The sequence below is a fragment of the Vanellus vanellus genome (assembly GCF_965231255.1).
Source record: "Vanellus vanellus genome assembly, chromosome: 26".
NCBI lineage: Eukaryota > Metazoa > Chordata > Aves > Charadriiformes > Charadriidae > Vanellus > Vanellus vanellus.
Window position 1 is genome coordinate 2393206 of NC_138931.1, and position 24839 is coordinate 2418044.

At 66.6% G+C, this 24839-nt stretch overlaps 1 protein-coding gene across 1 annotated transcript; it reads left to right on the plus strand.

The window, feature by feature from the left end:
- The first annotated feature begins 3596 nt into the window (after positions 1 to 3596).
- Positions 3597 to 24705, plus strand: BMP1 (bone morphogenetic protein 1). The gene is made up of 20 exons (XM_082495771.1): positions 3597 to 3823; positions 12700 to 12813; positions 12918 to 13070; positions 13165 to 13282; positions 14224 to 14402; positions 14523 to 14628; positions 14998 to 15122; positions 16855 to 16970; positions 17268 to 17370; positions 17907 to 18023; positions 18113 to 18258; positions 18594 to 18789; positions 18905 to 19030; positions 19147 to 19307; positions 19469 to 19649; positions 23297 to 23422; positions 23505 to 23632; positions 23742 to 23955; positions 24047 to 24297; positions 24547 to 24705. Exons 1-20 carry the CDS (start codon positions 3682 to 3684, stop codon positions 24679 to 24681), a joined length of 2937 nt encoding a protein of 978 aa, XP_082351897.1. The 5' UTR covers positions 3597 to 3681; the 3' UTR covers positions 24682 to 24705.
- Positions 24706 to 24839: the final 134 nt, after the last annotated feature.

A 24839-nucleotide genomic window follows, 5' to 3' on the forward strand; every position in this document is an offset into this window, starting at 1 on the left:
GCGGGGCGGCTGGAGAGGGTGCGGGGACGACACGGGGCAGGACACGGGGGTGCCGAGCTCCTGATGGAGCTGAACCCCTCCTGTTAGGGCTTTGGGATGGGTTTTGCACCTGGAGCTGCGAGGACACCCATGCAGCCCACTGTCGTCCCCCCCCCCCCAGTTCAGCCTTTGGGGTTGTGCCTCGGGCAGCACCGCTGCGGAGATGCAGCTTTTCCGAGAGTTTTGGGGATGCCCGTCGGAGCTGGGGCGGCAGCCGTCCCCCCGCCGTGCCGCAGGCAGGGAGCGGAGGCACGGAGCGATGGAGCAAGGATGGGGCCATGCCTGCCCGTCCTGCCGCACCGGGTGACCTGCCCGCTTTGCCGATGAGCCGGACACAACCCACCCCACGGCCTGGCTGTGCCGGAGCAAGAGGGGAAAAGGCGGCCGGAGCCCAGACCCTTTGGGAATGACCAAAGTGAGGGACCAAAGAGCTCAGTAGGGGTCAAACCTACGGCATCGCCACAACCCCACAGCGATGGGGGACAGGGGAAACCCCCTTACCTCTCCTGCGCCTTGACCAGTGCGGGGGGGTCCGCGGTGCGCAGCCGGGGCAGTGCCGGACGGTGCAGCTGACCGCGGGCTGCCGGAGCTGGCCGCCTGCGTGGGAGGATGTGCGTTTGGGGGCTTATTTATTCCAGGGCTCAAGAAAACATCATATGTCCGACACGTCAGGGGGAGCTGCCTTGCAGGCAGGGAAGAGGCTCCGGGGCTCCGTGGGGCTGGACCTGCCGGAGCAGGCAGCTGCCCACCGTGGGGCACAGGACCACGGCACCCCACGGCCGCCACCGCCTCCTGGGAAGGTGCAAGGAGCTCGTGGGGCAGGAGACCGTCGATGGTCAAGGGAGATGGTGGTGCTTGGAAAACCACATCTGCAAGGGAGCCGGGTCCCAGCGTGGGAAAGCCGGGCTGGTGCAGGGAGGGGGGGGGGGGGGGGGGGGGGGAAACTCCACCGAGAGCCCCGGGTCCGTGAGAAAGGGGCGATATCAGGGTGGAAAGCAGCGGCCAGATCCTGACATAATGGTTTTACATCATCCGGGGACTCAGCCCTCAAACATCCTTCCCAGCAGAGGGGTGGAAACAGAAAGTATTTCAAAGCCCGGCTTGTTTTTCGCGGGGGATCTGTTTGTTTTCTCCGGAGACCGGCTAGGGGTTGGAGCCGAATGAGGCGGTCGCTCCCCACGTTCCCATCCCGGGGCTGCGCCGTGTGGGCTGGGGACGGCGTGGGGAAGCAGAGCGAGACCAGTTTTCAGGAGTTTATTTATCTGCGTGAAGGGGGAAAGGTTTACTGGATGCGGGTTTGGCAATGCCGGGCTAAGGAGCAAAACACATCCCGAGACGATCCGCTGTCCGGGGGAGGAAAATAACAACCCGAGATAAGGCGCGAAGGAGATTTCCCCACGATCTGCCCGTGCCTGGTGGGAACCAGCCAGGCCCTGAGCGCGGGAGGTCCCTGAAAGCAAAAGGGAAAGAGGATTTGGGGGGGGGGGGGTCAGCGGGCAGGGGAGGGAGCGGAGCCCGGATGCCTGTGTGCATCCAGCGTGTCCCCGAGGCAGGAATTGTACGCAGTAACACGGAACACTTAAAAAAATAATGTTAAGGCAAGTTATGAGAATATCGTAAGTAAGACGATGGGGTTGTGTTTATCCGGGAGCAGCGAGAGCGGGCTGCGCCGCACGGGACGATGAGCCAGGAGCCGGAGGGGGCCCCCCCTCCTGGGGCTGGGACGTGCAGGAGGGACACTGCAAGGGGACAAGGGACGTGCACGGGGGACAGGCAAGGGGACAAGGCTTTGCCCCCCCCGGGCAAAGCAAAGCTGAGCTCGGAGGTGTCTTTAGTGGCAAGCGGGCGGCTGGACCCCGCTTCCCTCCCTGGGCTGGGGGCACCCACACCCCGACCTGGGGGGGACGCAGCCACCCCGACCCCCGGCACCGGCTCGCCGGGGTGGGCAGCTGGGAGCTGGCAGAGGGCAGTGAGCGCGGTGGCATCCCTCGGAGCACCGCGGTCACATCCCACCCTGTGTCCCATCACGTCCCCAGCACGGCCCCCACCCGCCCCGGGGTGCCCAGGCATGTCCCGCTGCGGAGCTGGGTGGCCCGTGGGGACCTCGCCGTGACGGGGCTCTGCTGAAATGGCAGAGCTTTGACGGCAGGTGTCACTCACAGACCTCGGCGCACACGCGTGGACACGCGTGAACACACGCTTGCACACGCGGCCACGCGGCCCAGCCGGGGCTGCTGGCTGCCTCTTCCCTGCCTGCTTGTCTGGGCACCCCATGGCCACCCTGGGGGGGCTCACCCCACCCCAGGGGTGCTCGCCCGCCCTCCCTGTGATGCTAGCCCAACTCCTGGGGTGCTTGCCCTCCCGCCCCAGGGTGCTCGCCCAGCTGCTGGCAGGCCTGTGACCCGCACAGGCTGGGTGCCTCTGGGTGCCAGGGCTGCCTTTGGGGTTGGGGAGGGATGGCAGAGGGAGCACCGGCTCCACACTCCCAAGGAATGCCAGGGTTGGGGGGGCTCCTGGCTGCACCCCCCTGGGAGGAGGCAGCCTCTCGGGGTGCTTCACCGGAGGTTTGCAGGGTGCGGGCAACTTCTCAACGCCCGCGCCGGGGCCTGGAGCTCACCCGTGTTTGGGAGGAGATGCTGCCGCCTCCTCCTCCTCCTCCTCCTGCTCCGGCAAGGCTTGGGAGGATGCGGGATGTGGGGTGCGGGGTATGGGGTCCAGGACCAGGAGATACGGGGTGCAGGGCTGGGGAATGTGGGGAATGCAGGAGCGGGGCTGGGAGATGCGGGATGGGGATAGGGGGGGGGCATGGGGGTGCGGGAAGGGGTGTAGGATTGGGGGCTGTGGGGTGCAGGACCGGGGCTGCGGGGTGCAGGAGCAGAGTTTGTGGGGTGCAAGACTGGGTGCTGGGTTGTTTGGGGGGTGCAGGAATGGGGTTGGGGAATACGGGATGGGATCGGGGGAGGGAAGGATCAGTACTGGGGGATATGGGACGGGATCAGGGGGGACAGGATCTGTGCTGGGGGATATGGAATGGGACTGGGGGTGCAGGATCAGTGCTGGGAGATACGGGACAGGACCCGGGGTGCAGGATTGGTACTGGGGGACACGAGATGGAGACCGGGGGGGGACAGGATCGGTGCTGGGGGATACGGGTAGGGACCGGGGTGGGGCAGGATCGGTACCGGGAGATACGGGACGAGACCGGGGGGTGCGGGACAGGACGAAGAGGGGCACGACCAGGACCAGGGGGTGCAGGACCGGCTGCGGGGGCAGGAGCGGGGGCTGCGGGTCGAGTCCCCCGCAGCAGCGCGGCTCCGCCGTCGTTTCACCCCCACCATCCACACCCCCCCCCTTATCCACACCACCCCCCCCCCCTCCTCGGCGCTGGCCCCGCTCCCAGCCCTGCGCCCGGGGCTGCAGGGGCCGAGCTCCGCGCTTGAACCCGCCCCCGCCAGATCTCATTTCCCTAAAAAAAAAAAAAAAAAAAAAAGACGGGAGAGAGAGGAGGGGAGAAGAGAAAAAAAAAAAAAAAAAAAAAAAGGGAGCGAAGAAGGGAAGGAAAGAGGGGAAGAGAGGGAAAAAAAAAAAAAAAAAAAAAAAAAGCCGCCCGCCCTCCCCTGCCCGCCCGCTGCCCGCGGAGCCATGGCCGGGCTGCGGACCTGCGGGCTGCTCCTCTGCCTGCTCCTGGCCCGGGCCATGCACTTCCCCGACTACTCCTACGTGCTGGAGGAGGAGGAGGAGGAGGACGCGGAGCCCCTGGACTACAAGGACCCCTGCAAAGCCGGTAGGACCGGGGCGGGGGGGGGGGGATGATGCGCGGCGGGGGGCGGCCGGGCAGACAAAGGGGAGAGCGGGGGGGGGGGGGGTGTGGGGGGGGGGTGTTGTGTGTGTTTGTGTGAGTGTTTGTAAGTGAGTGTGAGTGTGCTCCGCACTTCGGGGCTTTGCACGGGGAAAGTTGGTTCGTCCCGGGGGGCTCCCCGCTGCCGGTTGGGGGGGGTGGGAAAGGGGGGGGCAGCGTCCGGCCCCGCTCCGGGATGCATCTGGTTGTACTTAGGGTGGGGAGCGGCGGGATGGGGTTGGGGGTGGGGGTCTGGCCAGGAGCCCCTCTTTTTCTCCCCAGCTTTGGCCGCACCGGCAGCTGTCAAAGGCGGCGGGTAGTTCCCCCCCCATCCCGCCCCCAACCCCCCATCCCACCCCAGAGCCGGACCCACACTCCGTGCCCCTTCGGCTTTCTCCTTCTCTCCTAAACCGCAGCCAGAGAAAGCTCATTCCCTCCGGGACCCACCGGGCTGCATCGTCCCGGGACGCCCGGGCCAGGCTCAGCCCGGGGGGGGGAGGGGTGGGGGTGTTTGCCCCGGGTCGGGGGTCCCTCTGTGCTGGGTGAGGGGTTTGCTGAGCTGTTCTTCAGATTTTGGAAGGGCTGGGAGCAGGCTGGGCGTTGGGGGGGGGGACGACAGTCCCTGTCTCCCAGAGCGAGATAAAGGAGACGGAAAGATTTGGCGGTGGAGGGGGGGGGGGGAAACTGAGGCACGGGAGGGACACCCAGGGCTGAGCGCGGAGGCGAGGGCTTGGGTCTGGCCGGAGGATCACGTTTCTCTTTAATGGCATTGTCTGCACTGGAAGGCGTCTGTTGATATAACTCTGTCTACACGAGGGCTTTTTCTGGCCAAAAATCCTTCCCTTCCTGCCCTCCCGGGCTGAAACAGCTCGGCTTGCAAAACTGTCCGGGCAGAGCCGGCTGGAGCCTCCGCTCCGCTCCCGCTTCATCCAGCCACACCGCACGGACGGACGGGGCTTCGCCCGCTGACGAGCCAAACTCATTAAGGGATGACTTTGCCAACGGCCGAGGGCCCCCGCCTCACCCCGCTCCCGCACGCCCCGAGACCCCCATCGCCTCCCGGGGCCGTCGAGGCGGCTGTTCCCCCCCCCCCCCCCCGATATTCCCCGCCTGCCTTTACGAGATCCTTATGTGACTAATTTAATTACGGCAGCTCTTCCCCGGGGGCCGGGGGTGGGGGGGGGATCAGGCCCTGCCACGCACCGCACGAGCCGGGGATTTACCCCCGGTTGGGCTCCGCGGGACCGGGATGGTGCGATGTAGCAGTGGGGGCTGCTCGGTGGCCGGAGCCCCCCCCAGCATCCCCCCCCCTGACCTGTGCGGGGGCTTGTTTTCATTTGGGGGCAGTGAATCCCCCCGGAAACAGCTGAGCGCCGAGGCCTCGCCGCCACCGCAGCTCCCGGCAAGCGCCGGGAGAGGGATTTGGGTTCCTCGGCACAACTCATGCCAGAGGTATCCTGAGGCCGCCTGCCCAGGCAGGATGGGTGCCGGCAGCTCGCCGGCCGCCCCGGTGATGCCACCCGTCTGCACCGGTGCCAACGGGCCATCCCTGCCGTGGCAGGGGAAGAGCCGCCCGTGCCGCCGCCTCTCTTCCAAGGATGCCAAAATGGGACCGCTGGGAGATCCGGCCCTTGGACCAACCCCCGGGGCAGCCGTGGAGGGAGGAATTAGCCGTGGCCCTGGTTTCCCTTTGCCGGGCCAGCAGGATATCCAGGTCTCGGTGCCCAGCGTTGAGGAGGGCAGCTGCCGGGTCGGCTCCTGGTCGCGTCTCCATCCGGGAAAGGCGGTCGGCATCGCTCCCACCGCCCCCCGCCGCGCTGGGGAAGCGGCTCGGCCGGAGCTCGCCGTGTTTGCAGAGCCGGTGCGAGCGCTACCCAAACACGTCCCCGGCCCGCGGGTTTGCTCTTGCCTCGTCCTGAGGGGCTCAGGGGGGTTTGGTGAGCGATTTGGCCGCGGGAGCTGGGACCCCCTGGGTGCCCCCAGTGCCCAGGGAGGGATGCAGCCCACCTCACTCCCCGTGTGTGGCTCCACCATCACGTTTTGGGGGTGCCTGGCTAAAGCAGGGGGGCTGGCATGCTTCTGTCACCCACAGCCATGCTGTCACCCTGCTCTCCCCGCTCGTGGGGAGGGGGAGATGGGGGCGAGCAGCTCTGCGGGGCTCACGCAGCCCCCCCCCGAGGTGGGTGCACAGGGGGACATCTCTCCCGGACTGTCCGGGGAGGGGATTTCAGCATCTCCTGCCTGCGGGGAGATGGCAGAGCCACGGGCAGGGGTGGCACGGGGTACATCACGGGCACGGATGGGGCTGGGGGCCGGAGCCCCCCACCCCGGGTTATACGAGCTTCCCAGCCGTGCCTGGAGCGCTCTGGCTCCGGCTGCCCGGCTTTCACCTAGATTACACTTTCCAGGCGTAGCCAGCGGAGGCTACTGGTTGCAGTCACACTTGTCAAGCTGCCCAAAAATATTTTCCAGCCGTTATATGTCACTTATTCATGCAGGGTAAAAATCCACCCGCGGAGCCGGGGCCGGCGGGAGGCCTGCGGTTCAGGGCTCGGGACGGCACAGAAACCTTGGAAATCTCAGGCCGATCCCTGGATCTGCTTTATCTTTGTGTAATCACCCGTTCGGCGCGGCGGCGTGCTCCGCCGGGGGGGCCGGGTGTGCATCGGCGAGGATGGGGGGCTCGCTCGCCCGCCTGCCCGCCCGCCGTCGCTTGCCCTCCCCTCCCGGCTCCTGGGAAACCCTTCGGCTGCTGATTCACGCCGGCGGGTTGTGGCGAGGGGGGAGACGGCGTTTCCTGAAGCTTTATCCGCCGCCGTGCCGGGGCTGGGAAACACATGGGATGGGGCGGCCTGTGGGAGCCACGGCCGGACCCCCGGGAGAACAAAGCAGCCGGGAGGGATACAGGGAAAGGAGGGCGGATGGCTCACGGGTGGTTTTCCTCGAATTTATCATCTTGGCTGTGCTGCAAGGAGGGGGTGGGGGGTGTTTTCGGAGAGAGAACGTGCCCTCTTGGTTGCCCGCAGCGTTGCTGAGGTTTGCTGGAGGTCTCCGGCGTCGTGGCGAGGAGAGAAAAGAGCATCCTCCCGCCGAGCTGCGGAGAGCGCGTGTCCCGCGTCGAACCTGACCGGGGGCTGCAGGAGAGCTGATGGTCACCACTGTCCCCTCCAGCCCCGGGGGGGGGGGGGGGGGGCTTTGCATGGCAAACCCTGCTCCACACACGTGCAAAAGGCGATGAGAGAATCCCCCCACCGCCGCTTCTCTCGAGCCGCGGGAGGGTTTCGGCAGCCTGGCCGGGGAGCCGCAGGCAAACTTTGGAAGGAGTTAATCGGTGCCTGGGGAGGGCTGGGGAGGGGGGGGGATTGAGCAATAAAAGCATGAGGGGGGCAATATATTTGCAGCCAGTGCCCTGGGGCAGATGCGCAGAGGTCTGGGAGCCCTTGGGAGCCGGTGCCCCTTGGCAGAGCCGGTGCCGAGCGCGGCAGGGATGGGCACAGCGCCGAGCCGGGGGGTTGGGGGGGGTTGCTGGGGCGGCCGCCCCGTGCCGTGAGAGCCCGGGTTACCCCCACCTGTGCTGAGCTGGCTGTCGGGGCACCTTCCCGTCCCCGATGGGCTCCGGTCCCCTTTCTCTCACCCCGCCGCCGCTGGGCTCCCCTCCTCGCAGGGGAATGCAACAACAAACCACCCCCCGTCCCCGTCCCCTCCGTCCCCTTGGCAGAGCGGTTTGCAAATATTTTCCTTTCCAGCAGCTCTCCCTTTCACAAGCGACCGATGCCGCTGGCCCGGGCTGTGTTTTCCTCGGCGACCTGGCTTTGCAGAAGGGAGGAAGGGAGAGCCCGTTCCCCACACAGGACTCAGCGACGCTCCTTCCCCAGGGAGCGGGGGGGTCTGGCATGCCTTAGGTTTGGCATCCTCCACACCAAACCCCAGAGGAGTTTTGGGTTTTGTTGGTTTGTTTTTTTTTTTTCTCCCTCCGTTCGCTGTCACGGAAGAGGAGCAGAAGGAAAATCCTCCCCTGGAGTGATCCAACCGTCCCTCCTGCTCCTGACCTGCCCCCGGATGTTCGTTAGCTGGAAGCAGTTTGCTGTGTTTATTAGAGGCCGGGCTCCGCCGGGCTGATTTCACGCGATGCTGCGGCGTCGCCCGACACGGAGCGGGCAAAGGGCTCGAAGCCCCCACCCCGATGCCCAGGGCTGCGGAGGGCAATTGGACGCGGATGCCCGGGAGACGGGTGCTGCCTCCGGGCGGGATGCGCCTTGCACCGCAGAGGGATGCGCAGGGGAGACAGGAGGGGAACTGGGGAGGGGGATCATCCCGCTGCCTCGGACACTGTATTTTAGCATCTCTGCCTTCCCCGGGTGCCTGGATGCTGCTTTCTGCCTCCACCCTGGGGAGAGGAGGGCAGGAGGGCGTCCGGTGCCGGTACAGCCCCGGGTCTCACAAAGGCACCAACTGGGACAAAGATGCGCCGGTGAGGAAACAGCGGGGGGGGGGACAACGACGCGGTGACCGATAGCAGAGCGGCTGTGTGCTGGGACCGGCTCTTCGGGGGAGGGGGGAGAATTGCCAGGCGCTGATGGGTTTCGTCCCCCCCCCGTTCCCCCCACCTCCTCGTGCCTCAGTTTCCCCACTGGTTGCGGAGGGGCCGGGATCTGGCCTGGCTCCCAGCCTGGCTGCCGAGGCTGAATTCCTGCTTTGTGCCTGCTGCGCTCGTCGGAAGGTGCTCTGGGAAAGCAAATATTCCTCGCCCCGGCGTTTACGGGCTGGCTGCTCCCTCTCTCCGGCTGCCGGCGAGGGGCACCGGGAGAGGGGCTGCTCCGCTGCCGGGGGGAGAGGAGAGGTCCCCGTTCACCTCCGCTGCGTACCTCCGTCCTCTCCCCACTGTCCTCGGGGTCTCTGCGAGGCCACCGGCTGCTGGCAGGCTGCGGGGAGCGGGGGGCTGCTCCCCCCACCCCAACGGCCCCTGGGATGCTCTGCATCCCTCCGCCTTTGCACCCACGCCTCCGCCCCAGGGCTCTCCAGGCGGGACAGACCCCCGAGGACTCGGTGGGACCCCCCCAGCCGTGACCAGGCTGGGTGCCCGCTCCTCTTCGCCGTGGCCCTGGCGTGTTTGGCCGTGAGCGGAGCTCGCAGTGGGGCGCAGCTGGGCTGGCGTGCGGGGGCGAGGGGCGGCGCGAGGAGCATTCCTCACATATTTAACGGCTCTGCCGAGCCAGTGGGACGCTGCTCCGGTGACTCCACGGCTTTACGATCCGGCAGCTCAGCCGAGGCCGGGATGCACCTATTAAACCGCTCTCCTCCTATTTAACTGCTCTCCTCCATCCCTCCCCGGTGATGTCTCCGTCCCTGACCGGGGCAGAGCATCTCGCTCCCTGCCTCCTCGCACGCTCCGAACCCTCCCCTCCGCTCCCTGCCTCGCACCGGGAGCGATGCTCATGGCTCAGCATCGCACGGGGACTCACAGCGGCTGGGCCGGAGATGCTAAGGTGGCGAGGGAAGGCTGAGCTGAGCCTTTGCTCCCGAGCAGGGGATGCTGCCCATCCTGCCGGAGCCGCAGGAGCCCATCCTGCCCACTGCCACTTGGAGGGCCGGCGGGAGCCACGCAGGGACAAGGGTCCTTCCCATCCGGCACCACGCACGGAGGCTCGTTTGCCCCAGACTGACCTGGAACATGATCCCGTCCTGTTTATCTGCCGCCCTCCCCTGCCAAGGCTTCCCCGCTGCTCTGTTTGCTTTTGCCTGCTCACCAGAACATCGCGTTCACGCCCCGGCCTCTTCCCGCGGGTTGTTTTGGGTTTGATTTTTTTTGGTTGTTTTTTTTTTTTTTTTTTTTTTTTTTCTCTCTCCTGCGACACGGTTCCCAACCTTGGTGGAGACCGAGGTCAGGCTCATCCCAAAATCCCAGCGATGCCGGAGAGGTCAGGCCCACGGGTACCCCTCTGCGCTGCTTGCCTCGCCCAGGGGCATAAAGGATGCTGAGCGGCTCCTGCATCCCTAGCGTGCCGCGGCGAGGGGGACAGAGGGACCCCGCAGGGACAGCCACCGCGCCGTGCGCGGGCAGGAGGTGCCTGCAGCGTGGGGATGGGGTGCTGCGGGGGTTGGCCCGGGTCCGAATGAAAAACCTTGTTTGTCTAAAGCTTCAGCCCCGGGGGTTACGTCACCGTTCCAAGAACCCGAAAAAAAAACCACATAGCACAAAAAGTCAAACAACAGCGGAGGGCTGAGTTATCTCCTGCCTTCGGGGGGGTGGGGGGGGGTGGGGGAGGAAGAGTTTGGTGGGAGCTTCACCGGCAGGTCCCAAACAGCTGGTTGTTTTCTGGGGGGTGGGAGGGATGTGCGTAGCCGGACGCTCCCCCGCTCCCGTCCCCGTTCCTCTCTGGCCGATGGGGACGAGGATGGAGCCATCATGTCCCCGTGGCTGGTGCCTGCCCTTGAAGCTGGTGCCCCACTGGCACCGCATCTTCCCCGCTGGCACCGCCGCGGCTCGGACCTTGCCCCCCTCCCCCGGTGCCTCCACGGCCAGCAGCACCGGGGTGAGCGGCACCCATGGCAGCGGGCTGGCATCTCTCCTTGCCCCCCGGCACGACGCCTTCGCCCTGCCAGCCCCCCGCTTGCAGGGGGTCCCCTCCACCTTGGGGGGAGGATGCTCGCTTGGCGAGCCGCTGCGGGGTGAACCTGGAAGGGACAAGTGGCAGCAGCGTGGCAGCATCTCCGACGAAGCCCCTCGGGGAGGTTAACAGCATGGGGGGGGATTTTGGTGAGCAGAGACACCCCCACCACCACCACCAAAACCGCCCCGCGTGTCGCCCGGGCCACGGCGCACGGGGAGCGAGTGGGAGGAGGACGCAACCAGAGCCCACACCAACGTGGAAGTTTCTCAATCCAACGCTTGGGGCTCGTCCCCAACGTGTCCTTACAGGAATCGCTGCTGGGACACCCCCTCACCGCCGTGCCACGGCTCCCGTGTCCCCTCCAGGAGCAGCAAGCCGCCTTCCCCCCTCCTCCTCCCCGGGGCTGGGGATTTCGGGGGGAGCCGAGCTGCCTCGCACCGCCCGGGGAAAACAGCCCCACGTCCCCGCGCTCGCCTGCCCGGCTCTCTCACGTATCCCAAATCCCTCACATATGGTTTCTATATCACTTGGCTCTGCCGGCGCTTGCTCGGCTGTAAGCGAGCTTACTTTCCCTTGTCTTTCCATGCAGCTCTTGGCACGGGATGCTCGTCCTTCTCCCCGGCCCTGGTCCTCCCCCGCGCTGCCCGTTCGGACACGTCTCTCCCGGCCCCGGGGAGGGTGCGGGGAGACCGGGGCCGGCTCCTGCCTCTGCTCTACCCTCAAATTGTAGCCTGGCCGTGCCAGCGGCAGGTCGGTGCCAGGGGAGGTGCTGGCCCCAGCTTGTTTGCTCTTCCCTTGGCTTCGCCGCGGGTCTGCTCTCCACCCCGGGGCTTCCTCTGCTGGGATGCGCCCACCAGTGCCGGGGACAGCCCCAAAACGTGGCTCTTTCAACCCAAAATGCTCCACGCCGCCGCCGGAGCATGGTTTGGGCTCGGTGCCATACAAAGGCACGGGGTCGGGTCGAGCTGGGGCTGGCCGGGCTGGTCCTCTCACCCTGCGCCGGTTGTTTTGGACTTGTCAGGGTTATCCTAATTGTCCCGCCTTGCTTTCGTAATTAGTGGCTCTTTTGGGACCCACTTGCTAATTGCTTGGAGCGCGAACTTGGCGCCGCTCCCCCCTCCTCAGCCCCTGAGCTGCTCCAGCCACCCCGTTCCCCACCGCCGCTGGTCCCCTGCCCGTCCCCGGGGGTAGGGGGTGCCCGGGACCACCGGATTCGCCCCAGGTGCCCAAAAACCCCGTGAGAGACCCAGCTCCACCCTGCGCTGGCCGCATCCAGAGCCTCTGTGCCGGCGCTGGCGTGGCGGCGCGGCATGACCTCAGCCAGCCCTCGCGCTCGGGCCGCGGCGTTTCCGCAAAAGCCGGGTCCCCCGGGGCTCAGCGCCGGCCAAGCGCCGAAGCCGGGAGCCGCATCCTGCAGCGTTGACTCACGGCGAAGGCCGTGGTGCGCGGGAGGGCAGAGAGCAGGGCAGGAGGAAGAGGAGGAGGGAGGAAGGGCTGTGCAGGGTTATGTCCTCCAGCGCCGTAATGCCAAAGCATCTCCGCAGCCTTCAGCCCCGCGGGAGCCGTGGCAAAGCGGTGCCGGAGGGGCTCACGGCCACGGCAGACGGACGGACAGACGGACGCCCCCTCGGCCGGCTCCGTTCCTGCGGGCGCTGGGCGCAGCGGGAGCTTCCCGGGCCATATGGCTTCACTTCGTGGTGGCAGATGACTCGGAGGTCGTTGGAGCATCCCGGGGCTGTCGGAGCTCGTACTGGGCTGGGGGGGGGGGGGGAGGGCAGGAGCTGGGCAGGAAGGGGGTCCCGAGCCCGGCGTTGGGTTTCGCAAAGCGAAAAGAAAGCAGTTTTGCAACGCAAATAATAACAGAAACCCTAAAAAGTGACGGACCAGGCTTTATGCGAACCAGATGTCAGCGCGGGGCTGGCTCCGGCTGCTGGGAGAGCCGACACGGCGGCGGGCTGGGGAGCGGGGGGAGCCCGGCCGGCACCACGCTCGCTTTCCCTCCCGGCCCCCGGTCGAAGGAAAGAGGGAAGAGGAGGAAGAGGAGGAGGAGGAGGAGGAGGAGGAGGAAGGGCTTGCCTTCCTCTTCAGGGGCTTGTCATGTGCGGAGGGGCCGGGGAGAGGTGGGTCGCGGGGAAGCCAGCCCCGATGGGGTTTGGGGTCCCCCGGCATAAGCGTGGGGGGGCTCATACCTCCTCCCACCCCGCGCCCCAGTTGCCTTCCTGGGAGACATCGCCCTGGATGAGGAGGACCTGCAGCTCTTCCAGGTGGACCGGGTGGTGGACCTGGCACGCCGCACCATCACGCGCCTGCCCACCAACTCCTCAGGTACCGCCGCGGTCCCAACCCTCCCGCTCACCTCCATCCCGGTGGGGGGGGGGGGCTGCCTGTGCTCACCCCCCCCTTGCCCCTCCTCCTCTTCCTCCCTGCAGGCACCAACGCCACCAACGCCAGCCCGCAGCCGGGCCACCAACCGCACAAGCGGGGCCGGCAGCGGGCACGGAGCCGCCGTGCTGCCACGTCCCGGCCGGAGAGAGTGTGGCCGGACGGGGTCATCCCTTACGTGATCAGCGGCAACTTCAGCGGTGAGTGCAGGCGAGCCGGGGGGGGATGCTCCGTCCCCGGCGTGCCTCAGTTTCCCCATACCGGGCTGACGGCCCCCGCCGCCCCCTCCCGCAGGCAGCCAGCGAGCCATCTTCCGGCAGGCGATGCGGCACTGGGAGAAGCACACCTGCGTCACCTTCCTGGAGCGCAACGACGAGGACAGCTACATCGTCTTCACCTACCGCCCATGTGGGTACGTGGCGGCAGAGGGGGTCCCAGGCACGTACCGGGACCACCTTGCTCCTTGGCTCTCGCGTTGCAAAGAGGGAGCGCGGCATCTCATGGGATGCTCGGCTGGGTACCGAAACACCCACGTCGGTGTGTGCGTGGCGCTAACGGGCTGGGCCAGACCCGCTGGGTTTTGTGGAGGAGCGGAGAGCAGAGGGGACCTGTCCCTGGGGTCTGGTCCCTGCGGGTGGTTGGGGCACAGGAGGTCTCTGAGCCGCCGACCTGCGGCACTTGCCGCCACGGGCCGGGGGCTGAGGTCGGTGGCGCGGCACCAGCCCGGGCTTGCAGCGGGGCTGACGCCAAAGGAAACAGGGGTTTGGAAGAGCTCAGCGTCTTCACGCGTCAGGGCACAGCCCCAGCCAAGCAGATGGTGGTTAGGAGGAGGCTTTCCCCTGGAACGGGCTGTGCAGGATGGCGGGGGGGGTGCCGGTCCGCGCCCCCGCGCCGGTGCAAGCCCTGAGCCTGGGTCTGGCAAAGCGCGGTGGGACCAGCCAAGCTGCCGGGTGTGGGCAAGAGTCCACCCAGGGTGCAGGATGGGCACCCATGGGAGCAGCGCCATGGGATGCTGGGGCCGCCTGCAGCCATGCTGTGCCGTGCCGTGCCGTGCCAAGCTGTGCCGTGCCGTGCCAGGCAGCCCAGGGGCAGGAGCCGAGCTCTCCCGGTTTCCAGGCGGAGCTGAGGTTGGAAGCACAGCTCGAGCTCCCCGCGTGGGCAGGACGGCTGAAGCTTGCCGCCAGCCCAGGCAGCAGGGATGCTTCCCAGATGCTCCACGCCGGGCAGTGCTGATGCTCCCGGCCCGACTCACGTCTTTACCCAGGGAAGCACCGGGATGCCCACGCCGCAGGGGTGTCCCCCCCTCTCCGGACAGCCGGGGCTCAGCCGGTGCCACCCATCTCCCCCCCTCAGGTGCTGTTCCTACGTGGGCCGCCGAGGAGGGGGACCGCAGGCTATCTCCATCGGCAAAAACTGTGACAAATTCGGCATCGTGGTGCACGAGCTGGGCCACGTCATCGGGTTTTGGCACGAGCACACGCGCCCCGACCGGGATGACCATGTCTCCATCATCCGGGAGAACATCCAGCCAGGTAGGGAGCAGCCTCCCTTCTCCTCCTCTTCCTCTTCTTCCTCCTCTTCCTCCCTGCCGTGGGGTGCTGCCGAAGCCGGGGTCCCCCCTGACGGCCTCCCCGTCCCGCCTGCCTCCGCAGGGCAGGAGTACAACTTCTTGAAGATGGAGCCGGAGGAGGTGGAGTCGCTGGGCGAGACGTACGATTTTGACAGCATCATGCACTACGCCAGGAACACCTTCTCCAGGTACGTGGCCGGGGTGGCTCGCCCGCACGTCCCCGTGGCCCCGTCCTCCCTGCAGTGCCGGGGATGGTGGCACGGCGTCCCCAGCCCTGGAGGACAGTGGCACCAGGTTAATGGACTTGGTGCACGGCCGCCCGCTCCACCGGAGCCATGCCACAGCACGCCGGGGCAGGATGAAGCCCCACAGCATCACTGGCCAGGGCAGGGACGGTGCTGTCCCCACGGTCACCTCTGCCGGGGACACGTCCCCGCTGACTCACCGGCCCGCAGGCTTTAATTAGCCGGGCTGTTTTTAGCATCCTTCCCCCGGTGGCGGGGAGCAGCCGCAGCCCCGGTGCTTTCCAGCTCAGCCTCTCCCTGCTCTCGCCCCAGGGGCATCTTCCTCGACACCATCCTGCCCAAGTACGACGTGAACGGGGTCCGGCCCGCCATCGGCCAGCGGACGCGTCTGAGCAAAGGGGACATCGCCCAGGCCCGCAAGCTCTACCGCTGCCCGGGTGAGTGCCACCGGGACGGCTCTGCCGGACCCTGGGCCGGGGCAGTGTGTCACTGCCGGGGGGCTGGAGCGGCCGCCGGGCGCATCGGCCCGGGGTGAGCGTGCACGGGGCCGTATCTGCCGGGGAACGGCTCTGCTTTCACCCCGAGACTTGACAAAGGAAGCATCGCCCCGGCTGGATCCCCTGTTTCCAGTGGAAAAATGCTCTTTGGGGGTCCTCCTCGCCCTCAGACCCCCTGCAAGGAGCACGCACGTTGCCTTTCTCCATCCACGGCACTTTTCTGGGGTGTTTGTGAGCAGAAGCTAAATGCGAGACCTCGGTGAGCCACGCGGAGAGGCCCATGTGAGCAAGAGCATCCTCAGCTGCCCTCTCCTCCCACTCCGCCAAGAAAAGAGCGTCCCCTCCCTAGAGCATCCTCCAAGAGCGTCCTCCCCAGAGCATCCCCCAAAAAGCCTCCCCTAAGAGCATCCTCCAAGAGCAGAGCATCCCTTAAGAGCATCCTTCAAGAGCAGAGCATCCCCTGAGAGCATCCTCCGACAGCATCCTCCGACAGCAGAGCATCCTCCGACAGCATCCTCCAAGAGCATCCTCCGACCCGTGCCATCAGCAAGAGGGTTTTGGCTGAGGCACAGCCGGCCGTTACGCAGGGCTGTTACCGGCGGGATGGGAGACCGGGGTCCCCCCCAGGACCGGAGCAGAGCCAGGGATGCTCAGCACCACCAGCACCTCGAATGGCGCTGAGGACCACGAGTGGTGGCATTATCCTGGGCACTGGGGGGGCTGGCACGAGTCATGTCCGTCCGTCCGTCCGTCCGTCCCCCCGCCAAAGCTGCAGGCACGTGCTCCGGGGCTGCACTGGCAACATCTGCAAGGAGTTTGGCTCCCGCATGCTCCCGCTTAATTCCAGCAACTAATTAGCAGCCTGGAAGAGAGACGTCTTTGTGAGGGGCCCCGGCAGCCAGCCGTGCCGCGTTCGGGGGCTGCAGGGGAGCGGGGCGGCGAGCGCGAGCAGGAAAAGTGATTAATTTTGAGGGAGGGTGGGGGGGGTCAAGACCCAAAAAAAAGAGCCTGGCTTTCCCTTCCCTTTGTTTCCACTGTAAAGCAAGGAGGGAAAAAAGGCAGCGAGCCCAGGTTTCAAGCCGCCTTTTTTTTTTTTTTTTTTTCTTTTTTTTTAACATTTCACCTTTCATCTCGCCGTGTGTGTCTCTCCCACCCCCCCCACCCCCACCCCCGAGTGGGGGGCGGGAGGGGGCGGCAGCTTTGGCCCCGCAAAAGCCGGAGCGAAACGCCGTGTGTGCCGTGGCCGCGGCATCATGTGGCTTCCAGATGGCAACGCTGGGTCGGATCCAGCCGCGGCCGCCTAAACCTGCCCGGAGCCCGGGCGGCGAGCCGGGCCCCTGCGGCGTGGCGTGGCACAAAGTGGGGGGGGACACACACGGGACGGCTCCTGCCCCCGGGGTTTGGTGGCCGGCCGGGGGGGCACGGTGCTTGCGAGGGGGTGCTGGGAGCATCGCCAGCCGCCCCCGGTGAGGTTTGGGGCTTTTTGGGGTTGCTGCAGCGAGGCGGGGATGGTTTTTTTTTTTGCAGAGCTGTGCTCGGGGCTGGGAATTTGAGTGGGAAAAGGGGGCGGGGGGGCTGGGGGCAGCGGCTGCTCCGAACACGCCACCCATCCCGATACTGGGAGGGGGGGGGGGCTTCCCGGGGCTCTGACCCCCTTTTTTCCCCTTCGCAGCCTGTGGGGAGACGCTCCAGGACAGCCAGGGCAACTTCTCCTCCCCTGAGTTCCCCAACGGATACTCTGCCCACATGCACTGCGTCTGGAGGATCTCCGTCACCCCCGGAGAGAAGGTACCAGCCGCCGGCGCAGCACCGAAGGCACCCCGCCTCCTCCCAGCCCTCCTCTCCCTCCTCGCCCCATCTCCTCCCCCTTTTTTTTTTTTGGATGCCCTTAACTCCAGCATCCCCGCGCCCGGTGCCTCGCCGCGGCTCGGGATGCTGCCGGGCATCCCCGCGCAGCGGGTCCGGGTACCATCGGGACCGCTGGCAGCCGGCAGAGCCGAGCACCGCGCTCCAGCAGGCAGACACCCCGCAGGGCATGGCGGGGGGGCTCACCCCATGCTTTTCCCCCCACCCCCCAACCCTTAGATCATCCTGAACTTCACCACCCTGGACCTCTACCGAAGCCGGCTGTGCTGGTACGACTACGTGGAGGTGAGAGACGGGTTCTGGAGAAAGGCCACGCTGCGAGGTAACCAACCGGGAGCTCTTAGCCTGGCCGGCCGGCGCTGCCTGCCCGCTGCCTGCCTGCTGCCTGCCCGCTGCCCTCACCTCCTGCCCCCCCGCCCCCCGCCACGTGGGGATGCTCCGGGTGCAGGCAGCGGGGCGATGGGCTCCCCTCTGCCTGTATCCCTGCCTGACCGCCACGTGCCAAAGCCTTTGGGTGGGTTACGGGAAGGGCGGATCGCCCCGCAGGGGTCGTTGCGGTGAATGGGGCTCCCAGTTTGCTGGAAAACCAGTCGAGCTGACCCACCAGCGCATCTCTCCCCGGGGAGATGGCAGCATCTCGGTCCCATCCTCACGAACTGGATGTTCCCCAAGTCCCAGTTGACCCCTCACTCTGAAAGGACCAGCCAGAAAAGCCGGAGGGGAGCGGGGAAGGGGGGAAGAAGCAGCGCTTTCCCTTTAGGATGCTGATGGGGGGCGGGGGGGGGAAGAAATGGGATGTGGTGGTGAGGAAGAGGAGGGTGCCCGGCCAGCGGCAGCCCAGCACACCTTCATCCCCAGGCAGGTTCTGCGGGAACAAGCTGCCCGAGCCCATCGTCTCCACCGACAGCCGCCTCTGGGTTGAGTTTCGGAGCAGCAGCAACTGGGTGGGCAAAGGCTTCTTCGCCGTCTACGAAGGTAGGGGTGGGCAGGGAGGGGGCGCAGGGCCAGCGGTGGGGTTCGGGGGGGGGGGGGAGGGCGCTCAGATGGCTTCTCCTCCCTTCCAGCCATCTGTGGGGGGGACGTGAAGAAGGACAACGGGCACATCCAGTCCCCCAACTACCCCGACGACTACCGGCCCAGCAAGGTGTGCGTTTGGAAGATCACCGTCTCGGAGGGTTTCCACGTGGGCTTGACCTTCCAGTCCTTCGAGGTGGGTGAGCATCCCCCGCGCTGTGCTGGTCCCCCCGTCTGCATCCCTGAGGCAGGAAGGGGAAATCTCCCCAGCAGCATCTCCCCGACACGATACGCCCCACGGGACAGGCGTGGGGCTGCAGCGGGGCTGTTGCTGCCCTTGCCCGGCTCCCCGCATCCCCCACTGCCTCTGTGCCTCAGTTTCCCCACGCGGCAGACCGGCTCCCTTGGCTGGTCGATGTATGTGGGACTGGGAGCGCGGGTATCAGGAAAGGGGCAGGCAGGGTTTGGGGATGCTGGGGCCAGGTTGGCATCCCCCAGTGCTAACGTTGACGCCCCCCTCCCCTCCCCAAGATTGAGCGTCACGATAGCTGTGCGTACGACTACCTGGAGATCCGGGATGGCAGCAGCGAGTCGAGCAGCCTCATCGGGCGCTACTGCGGCTACGACAAGCCGGACGACATCAAGAGCACCTCCAACAAGCTCTGGATGAAATTCGTCTCCGACGGCTCCATCAACAAGGCGGGCTTCGCCGTCAACTTCTTCAAAGGTAGGAGAAGCACCAGGGAGATGGGTCCGGGTGGGAAACCGGGGACGGGGACGGGGGCGGGGGGGGGTTGGCATCCCTCCTGCCTGCCCGCTCAGCCCCCCCTGCCCCTGCCCAGAGGTGGACGAGTGCTCGCGTCCCAATAACGGTGGCTGCGAGCAGCGCTGCGTCAACACCCTGGGCAGCTACAAGTGCGCCTGCGACCCCGGCTACGAGCTGGCCTCCGACAAGCGCCGCTGCGAGGGTGAGTGTGTGTCATCCCCCCCCGTCCCCCGTCCCCACCCCCCCACCCTGTGCAGCATCCCTGGTCCCCGGGGAGCCCGGGGACATGACGGGCGCTGGGTGCCTCCCGCCCTGCAGCCGCCTGCGGAGGTTTCCTCACCAAGCTCAACGGCTCCATCACCAGCCCGGGGTGGCCCAAGGAGTACCCCCCCAACAAGAACTGCATCTGGCAGCTGGTGGCCCCCACCCAGTACCGCATCTCCCTGCAGTTCGATTTCTTCGAGACGGAGGGCAATGACGTGAGTCAGCCGGGGAGCAGCCCCTCTCCATCCTCCGTGTGTGTCTGTGCGTGTCCCTGACGCCGCTGGTGGCTCGCGGGGTGGCACGGCTGTGCCACCAGCCCCGTGTGTGTAGTGTTCCCCCCCCACACACACACACACATCCCCCATGCACCCCGCAGGTCTGCAAATACGACTTCGTGGAGGTGCGCAGCGGGCTGACGGCCGACTCCAAGCTGCACGGCAAGTTCTGCGGCGCCGAGAAGCCGGACGTCATCACCTCCCAGTACAACAACATGAGGATCGAGTTCAAGTCCGACAACACCGTCTCCAAAAAGGGCTTCAAAGCTCATTTCTTCTCAGGTAGAGCTGCCCGACACCGGCACGGGCATCCCTCGCCCTCCCTCGCCGAGCCCACCCTCTCCGCACCCCCGAACCGCCGCTAATGCCTTCCCTCGCCTGTGCCAGGGGTGCAGCCCCCGGTCCCAGCCCGGTGGCGGGGTCTCTGTCCCGCATGGTCCGAATTCTCCAGCAGCACCTTTTGCTGCCTCTTGGAGGTTTTTTTCCCCTCTTTTGGGGGGGGGGCCGAATGGGTCCTACTTCAGATGCTGGGGTGCTCCCGGGAGGTCCCCCAAATGGCCAGGGGGCGCTGGGCTCCTGCTGCATCCGCAGAGGCAGGGGGAAAGGCGCTGGGGACAGGGATGTGCTCAAGCCCTGGAGGGGTCAGCGCTGCTCAGGGGGGAGCAGCTTTTCGCCCCCAGCCCCGTGGCGGGCCGGGCACTGCACCCCTCGCTCTGCTGCCTTCTGCGCTCCCCCACCCCGCTACGCTGCACGGCCACGGGCTTCCTCCGCTTCCTGCGCGGGGCGCTCGGCATCGCCGAGGTGGGAGGGGGGGGGGATATCGGCATCCAGCCCCCACCATGTCTCAGGTCTCCGGAGTGGTCCCTCCTCCCAAAAAACCATTACCTGCTTATCCCCGTCTGTTCTGTGGTCCTCTCTCCTCTCCCGGGCCACCGCGCCAGGACATGGTGTCACCTTGGGCTGGGTCTTGGGGACATAGGGATGGGGAGACGGAGCGAAATGCATCACCGGCCACAGCCAAGCATCACCGGGGGCCGGTCCCCGGGCTGGGGGCTGCTGCGGGACTCTCATGCAAGAGAGGGTCCCCCTCGGCTCGGCTCGGCACGGCGCGGCGCTCCGCGCATCAGCACCGGCAGCACCTCCTGGACAGGCTGGGCTGCACCGGACCACAGATGCCATGCACCTCCCGCTGCTTTTTGGCCCCATCAAGGCCGTTTTTGAGGGGCAGCGTGGCCGCTCGGCTGCAGAGGGCGGCGGGAACCGACGTCCCCAAGAGCTCTCGGGGGTCCCCGAGGCAGCCCGGTAGCCGGCCGGAGCGGCAGAGACCCGCGGGTCGGGGGTAGAGTATCTCTGCTTTATTTTTTTAATTAAAACCAAGGCAAGTAAGGTGGCCCAGCGGGGCCCCGGCCGTCGGGAGCTGGCACCCTCCAGCAAAGCGAGACCTCCAGAAAGCCCAGCGGCCGAGCGGCAACGGGACCGCGGGGCAACCGGGTGAGTCTCCCCCCTCGCTGCGCTTCGGGCTCCTTCCCTCTCCCCTTTGCCATCCTCTTCCTCCCACTGGGATGTGGGGTGGTCCCGTAGGGGCTGCCACCCCATCCCAGACCACCAAACCCTCTCCTCCTCCTCTCCCCGCTTCAGGTCTCGGTTTTTCCCGGCAGCAGGACCACGCTGGAGGACTTGGCCGCACCAGGGTCCCTCCTCCGGTCCCCCCCCCCCCGCCATCGGGGTCGCTCCCGGCCAGCCCTGGGCAAAGCATCTCCCGTGCGGCTCCTTTTTAGCTGCAGAGGGTCTCTGGGCTCCTTCCCCGCTGCTCCGAACGCATCCAGTCGCCGAGCCCTGTCTCTCGGTGCGGTGGGCAGCCTGGCCGCCTGGGTGCCCATTTTCCCCTGGCGAAGATGTGGTCCCTTCCTCTTCCTCCTCCTCCTCCTCCTTCTCCTCCTCCTCCTCCTCCTCCTCATTGCGGGCCGGGGCGACGGGAGGCAGCAGCCGGCTCCGTCGGCTCGCGCCTAAGGATGCGTTCGCCCGGGAATCCGCCACGATGTCGGCACCCAGGTATGTGTGTCCCCCCCCCCCTCCGGCTCTCCGCCGAGCCCCGGTGCACGGGGGGTCCGTAGCGGGGCGATAGGTGCAGGCGGGGGCTGCGGGGCGGTGAGCAGCCCGGAGCCATCGGATGCACGGCGGGATTAACGGTGAGCGCACGGCAATGCCGGGTCGCGGCGAGCAAGCTGGTTAGAATAAAGGATTGCTAAAGACACCGACCCGGTGGGCTTCTTTCCTCTGCCAACTCTCTCCGCTCTTGTCTCGCCCGCCCCAGGCTCCCTCCGTCCCGCCGGGGGGGCGATGCTGTGCACGCTCCCCCCCAGCGCTGGAGCTGCTCTGAGCCTGCCCGGCCCATCCGAAGCCCCTTGCCATCCCCAAACGAGCTTTTCCGTCTCCTTTCCTCTCTCAGACCCAGGAGACGTCAGGTTATAGCCTCCGGTTGAGAGGCGGCCGCGGGGCTTGGGGCTGCCCCGAGGGGCTGGGGGGGGGCTGGGGCAGGACCCCCCTCGCTGCTGCTGCTGGCTGCAGGAGGGATGCTCTTCTCCAGCATCGCTATGAGCTCGGAGAGGGATGCTCGGGGTGGCGGGTGCCCGCTTGCTGCTGGCTTCCCCCCTCCCCCATTCCCCAAACCATCGCCCCATGGGGAGGGGGAGCAAGGACGGGCAACGGGCATCCCATCCTGGCCCCAAAGTGGGGGCTCTGGGGGGGGGTTGGCGAGCTGTGGGACGCCGGCAATAGGGACCTCAGGCAGGTGGTGGGCGCTGGGAGGTAAGTACGGCCAGCCCGAACCCCTCCGCTGCCATTCCCACGCCTCCCCCAGCCCGGACACCCCCAGAAACCCACCCAAAACCCATCCTCATCCTCCCAGAGCCAACCACGCCACCTCCTCCTCCTCCTCTTCCTCCCCGCAGAGCCGCTCGCCGCCGAGCCCCGGTTGCACGAGGGGCTCGCGGGGGTCCCCTCCGCCTCCTGCTTCCCCGGCTGCCGCTCTGCATGCCCCGCCGCCCCCCCCAGCCCCCCCCGCCGCCGCCCCCCGCTCCCCCCATCGCTCCCCCCCTTTCTCCCTCTCTCTTCGCAGAGAAGAAGCAGCAGCTGCAGCCCCCGAAATCTCGCCCGCCCGGCCTGAAGTTTCGCCTGCAGAAGCGGCCGCGGGGCCCCTCCTGAGCCACGCCGTCCTCTCCATCTTTCTCAGGAACGCCGCGGCCCCGGGAGCCGTGCGGGAGCACGCCGGGGCCGAGCCGAGCCGAGCCGAGCCGAGCCGTGCCGCCGGCCACGGCCGCCCCTTGCTTGACAGAACTGGTTGTTGGCCTTATTTTTAATTTTTTTTTTTTTTTAATTTTTTTTTATTTTGGTTGGTTGTTGTTTTGGTTTTGGTTTTTGTTTTTTTTTTGGTTTTAAGCACCCACCACCACCCCCTGCCCCATCCCCGTTGTTTTTTGTCATTGACCAGCTGACCTTGGTTTTTGGTTTGGTTTGGTTTGGTTTGTTTTTTTTTTTTTTTTCCCTCCCGATTTTTACCGTGTCTGTGACATTTCCCTATCGATGAGTAAAGAGGGACTCCCGCGTCCTGGTCTTTCTTGTGCATCTTTGGTTGTCACTGTGTGTTTTTCTGCCTTCCCCGTCCGTACCGTAAGCAGGTAATGGTTGTGCCCGTGGGTAAAGCCCGGGGAGAGGAGGACCCATCCCGTACACCCGCGGGGGCTGCCCGGGGACGGCGGATCTGCTTGCTGCTGGCCGTAGGCGCTTGCTTGGCTGGTCGCTCCCCGGAGGGAGGGCAGCGGCGTGGGGCTGAGGACCGGCACGTACCGGGACGTACTGTGCCGTGCCGGGATGCCGGCGCCCGGGATGTCCCACCCGACTCAGCCGCGGTCCCTCTGTTCTCTCGGCAGATAAGGACGAGTGCTCCAAGAACAACGGGGGCTGCCAGCACGAGTGCCTCAACTCCTTCGGCAGCTACGAGTGCCAGTGCCGCAGCGGCTTCGTGCTGCACGATAACAAGCACGACTGCAAGGAAGGTGGGTCCGTGCCCCAGATCCCTCCCCCCAGCCCGATCCCCCCAAACTTGCATCCCTGACCCCCCCCCCCTTGTCCCTGCAGCCGGCTGCGACCATAAGGTGACGTCCATCTCGGGGACCATCACCAGCCCCAACTGGCCCGATAAATATCCCAGCAAGAAGGAGTGCACCTGGGCCATCACCACCACGCCGGGGCACCGCGTCAAGCTGGTAGGGATGGAAAGGGGGGGACCGGAGGGGGTGGGCAGCACCGGGGGGGGTCCCCTCCACCTCCACCTAGCCCAGCTGAGCGCCGGTGGCTCCACCGTCGCCTCCGCAGACCTTCTCGGAGCTGGACGTGGAGGCGCAGCAGGAATGTGCCTACGACCACCTGGAGGTCTACGATGGCAAAGATGCCAAAGCCCCGGTGCTCGGCCGCTTCTGCGGAGCCAAAGAGCCCGAGCCCCTCGTCTCCTCCGGCAACAAGATGTTCCTCAAGTTCGTCTCTGATAACTCCGTCCAGAAGAAGGGCTTCGAGGCCACCCATGCCACAGGTACCACCGTAGGGCTGGGGGAACCTGGGTGGGATGGGGAAAACGGACCCTCCTAACGCCACCCCCACCCCGCTGCCGGCTTCTCCCCCAGTGTGCGGGGGCCAGGTCCGTGCCGAGGTGAAGACCAAGGACTTGTATTCGCACGCGCAATTCGGGGATAACAACTACCCGGGGGGCTCGGACTGCGAGTGGGTGATCATGGCCGAGGAGGGCTACGGCGTGGAGCTCATCTTCCAGACCTTCGAGATCGAGGAGGAAGCCGACTGCGGCTACGACTACATGGAGCTCTTCGACGGCTACGACGGGACGGCCCCGCGTCTCGGTCGCTTCTGCGGGTCCGGGGTGAGCTGGGGATGGGGGGAGCGGTGGGGTGGGTTGGGGGGAGTGGAGAGGTGCCAGGCTGGAGGGGCGATGGGTGAAGCCAAGCCAAGCTGGTGTAGAGAAATCCCCGAGGAGGGGGGGGGAGATATGGGGTTGTACACGGGGCTGCAATGATTTTGCACCCTGCCCATCACAAATCCCCCCCCATCCATGCTCGCGCATCCCGGGGATGCTCATGGTCCTCAGCACCCCCCTCCCTCACCCCGGCAGCCCCCGGAGGAGGTCTACTCAGCCGGAGATTCGGTGATGATCCGCTTCCACTCGGACGACACCATCAACAAGAAGGGTTTCCACCTTCGCTACACCAGCACCAAGTTCCAGGACACGCTGCACACGAGGAAATGAGGGCCGGGGGTCCCGGCCCCCCCGCAGGGATGGGAGGAGGAGGAGGAGGAGGAGGAGGAGGGCAGGGAGGAAGGAAGGAAGGGGGGAGCGCTGCCCCGCACAGACTGCACGGAGGAGCACACAGCCAACCTCAGCACTCAGACACGCACGGAGCCCCC

What these genes read in the sequence shown, in the direction of transcription:
- BMP1 (XM_082495771.1), top strand. Translation starts at nt 3,682, where the DNA reads ATGGCCGGGCTGCGGACCTGCGGGCTGCTCCTCTGCCTGCTCCTGGCC. An exon ending in GATCAGCGGCAACTTCAGCG is followed by an intron (nt 13,071 to 13,164) that starts GTGAGTGCAGGC and finishes CCCCTCCCGCAG; the next exon opens with GCAGCCAGCGAGCCATCTTC. An exon ending in CAAGCACGACTGCAAGGAAG is followed by an intron (nt 23,423 to 23,504) that starts GTGGGTCCGTGC and finishes TTGTCCCTGCAG; the next exon opens with CCGGCTGCGACCATAAGGTG.